The sequence below is a fragment of the Apaloderma vittatum genome, unplaced genomic scaffold, assembly GCF_000703405.1.
Source record: "Apaloderma vittatum isolate BGI_N311 unplaced genomic scaffold, ASM70340v1 scaffold2890, whole genome shotgun sequence".
NCBI classification, from domain to species: Eukaryota; Metazoa; Chordata; class Aves; order Trogoniformes; family Trogonidae; genus Apaloderma; species Apaloderma vittatum.
In genome coordinates, this window is record NW_009696035.1 from 130,805 (window position 1) to 133,785 (window position 2,981).

The 2,981-nt window shown below is 43.9% G+C and overlaps 1 protein-coding gene across 1 annotated transcript in view; it reads left to right on the plus strand.

Moving 5' to 3' along the window:
* Window positions 1-1,580: 1,580 nt before the first annotated feature.
* The window catches only part of LOC104276773 (interleukin-1 receptor type 2-like), a gene marked incomplete at its 3' end in the record, with an annotated part of 8,664 nt that continues 7,263 nt past the window's right edge, over window positions 1,581-2,981 (plus strand). The window contains exon 1 of the mRNA XM_009873204.1: window positions 1,581-1,686. Coding sequence (XP_009871506.1) covers window positions 1,581-1,686 — 106 coding nt within the window. The remainder of the gene's footprint in view (window positions 1,687-2,981) is intronic.

Consider the following 2,981-nt stretch of genomic DNA (forward strand, 5'->3'; position numbering starts at 1 on the left):
ACTCCTCACATTCTTCTCCTGCTCCAGCATGGGGTCCCAACCAGGGAAGATCATCCTCCATGAACTTCTCCAATGCAAGTCCATCCCATGGGCTGCAGATCCTCACAAACTGCTCCAGTGTGGGTCTCTTCCATGGGGTGCAGTCCTCCTAGCGACCAACTGTTCCAGTGTGGACTTCTCTTGGGGTAATGGCCCTCTTTGGGCACAGTCACCTGCTCCAGCATGGGGTCCTCCACAGGCTGCAGGCAGGAATCTGCTCCACTGTTACTCTCCATGGGCTCCAGTGGGTCAGCCTGCCATCTCACCATGGACTGTAGTGGGATCTCTGCTCCCCTCTCCCCTCTTTCTTTACTGACCTTTGTGTCCACATAGGTGTTCCTCTCACATCCCACATCTCTCCAAGAATGTGTCCAGTAGGTTTTTCCCCTCTTAAATATGTTATAACAGAGGTGTTTCCATTGTTGCTGATTAGATCAGCCTTGGTCAGAGGCGAGTCTGACTTAGAGCGGGGGCAGCTTCTAGAAGCTTCTTACAGGAACCATCCCTGTAGCCCCCTGTCATCAAAACCCACCACACAAATCCAACACACTGCTCCATGATATCTGAATTTCCATTTCCCTTTCCATGCTTTACGGATAATGGACACATCTTGCTTGTGGAGGCCTTTTGAAAGCCTCTGTTTCAAGGAACTGCCAGAATGCTAAATATTACTTGAGATTTTCATTATTTTATTGGTATGTCCAAGGAGAGCAAAATCTACCTATATGTGACAAGGCAGCTGCATGTAGTCCTGGTGCAAGAAGTAGTGATCTGGTAAGATGAGCAATGGGTGAGGCACATGGGGAATAGCCTGATCTTCATGCTAGGAATTTCACAGTAGTGCTCCAGCATCTTGAGCTCTATAAATGAATCATCAGCACAGTGAAACCACAGAAGGACACCAGCTTCCCTAAAAGAGTTTTTTTTCCTCTCTCTCTGTCTCTCTGCTACACATGAATATTTGTGTTTATAAATACTCAGTAATAACTGACATGGCCTTCTCAGCAGACAGCATCTAAAGAAATACTTGTTCTATGTTTCATTTCTTCCTGAGTTATTTTAAAGGAGATATACTATTTTAGCTTAAAATCTTGATGCTGATGCATGTAATCAGAACATTTTCTGAGTAAAAAGGCAACCAGGACAAAGGTTTTCTGAAGAAAGATGATTAAAAGTTTTGATCCTTGTTAGATGTAACTGAGGACATTATGCTGTTTGGGAACTGCACTGCTACTCTGTACTTATTTGGGTTTAATCTAGTTTTCTAAGGCAGGTCAGCATATGGTATTGCACTATAAACTCACTTTGAACCCTTTAGCCTGCTTCGGCTGTATTTTCCAGGGGGCTGTCTGGAGTTCTAGTAGTGTGAGAAAAATTAGTCACTGCTGGTGTGTACAGATGGGAAACCCAAAGCATTGCCTCAAAAAAGGGAAAGTCATGCAGAGCCTGGTCCTTGCACATGCTGATGAGCCATAAGTTGACCACTCAGCATTGATAAAGTTTCCCAAGGATGTGCTGCACCTCGCCTATACAAACTAGTCATGGATAAAGTGGGAGTAGAGGACACGAACTGGGAGGATGGAAAGGGCCGGAATGTGGTGGGGAAAGGCTATGAGGGGAAAGCTGAAGTGGCTGCAGTGGAATGGGGTGTGTGTGTGTTGAGGGCAGGGGTCACAAAACTCCAAAAACAGCAAGTGATGAGAATTCTGCTGCTCATTGAACAGCTTGCTGTCGGATGACTTTGCTCAGTGAATGCAATGAATGTGTTTGCAGCAGTTTGTAGGTACAATCTTTTCAAAGACATCAAACCTTATTTCCTGCAGTTTTGCTCTTTTTTAGTCTGGTAAACATCTGGGCTGTTTGCTGGGAATTGCCGGGCTCTTGTGACCAAGGTTACCATTAGAGGCTCCCCCTCTGTTGTGCAAGTCATTCATCTGGTGTGAGTGACTTACTATAACTTAGACTTAATATAGCATAGGCCATCCAATCCAACAGCCCTTCTTTCTGGTTGCCATGCAGTGAACTGGAAAAGGAAGGACTGAAATAATTTTATAATTCATGAGGTCAGATTCTTAAAATGAAGTGCAGAGGCTCTAGACAGCAAGACCAGTTGTTTCATAGCCCAAATGTGGGACTTCATCATCAGTTGAGATTAGTTCTTTCTTTTCACTGAGAAGATAAAGAACCACAGGGCAGTACCTAATTTTAGTTCCATTATCAGCCTTTTGAGCTCATGGATAGCAGGACTTCTTAAGGAAAACCAAGCAGTCATGCGTGGGGTTTATAACTATAGAAGCCCTTGCAATGACTGTTGATCAGGATATAGAAATAGTAAAGACCATTACAGATTGAAATATGGGACTTCCTGATTTTTTTTTCTTTTTGTTTGTCTACTGAAGTTTCTACAATGTCGTGGATATTACCCGCACAAAAGAATACGTGCAACCTAAGCAATACGACACACCCCCAAAGATTGTGGCATAAGAATAGATGTCATCATCTGTACATTTCTTATTTCATAGTAGATGGCAGAGTGGTCTCAAAACCTGATAATTTTTAATTTCTTAAATATTTTGAGGCCTTTAGGCTGGTATTAGTTAAAGAAAGAGTTAATGAATTACATTAGGGTTAAATAAAAAGTGGTTCTTACATGCTTACTGTGATAAACAGTGATGTTATTTTTATCACTCTGTCATTATTTGGTTAGTGAGAGCACCACAAAGCCTAAGCCTTAGGCTAGGACCCCAGTGCTCCAGACCAGGACCTCTCTGCTGGTCTGAAGTCGAGGGAGAGGAGATGGAGGTCTGCTAGCAGGGTCCTTCGTGCTTACCCCAGCTCTGGCAGGTCAGCTGGACACCACAGCTTGCATTCCCGGGCTGGCAATGAGGCAGAGCATGAAAGCTCCTCTCTGAGGGATCAAGAGGCTGTAAGAAGTGCAGGAA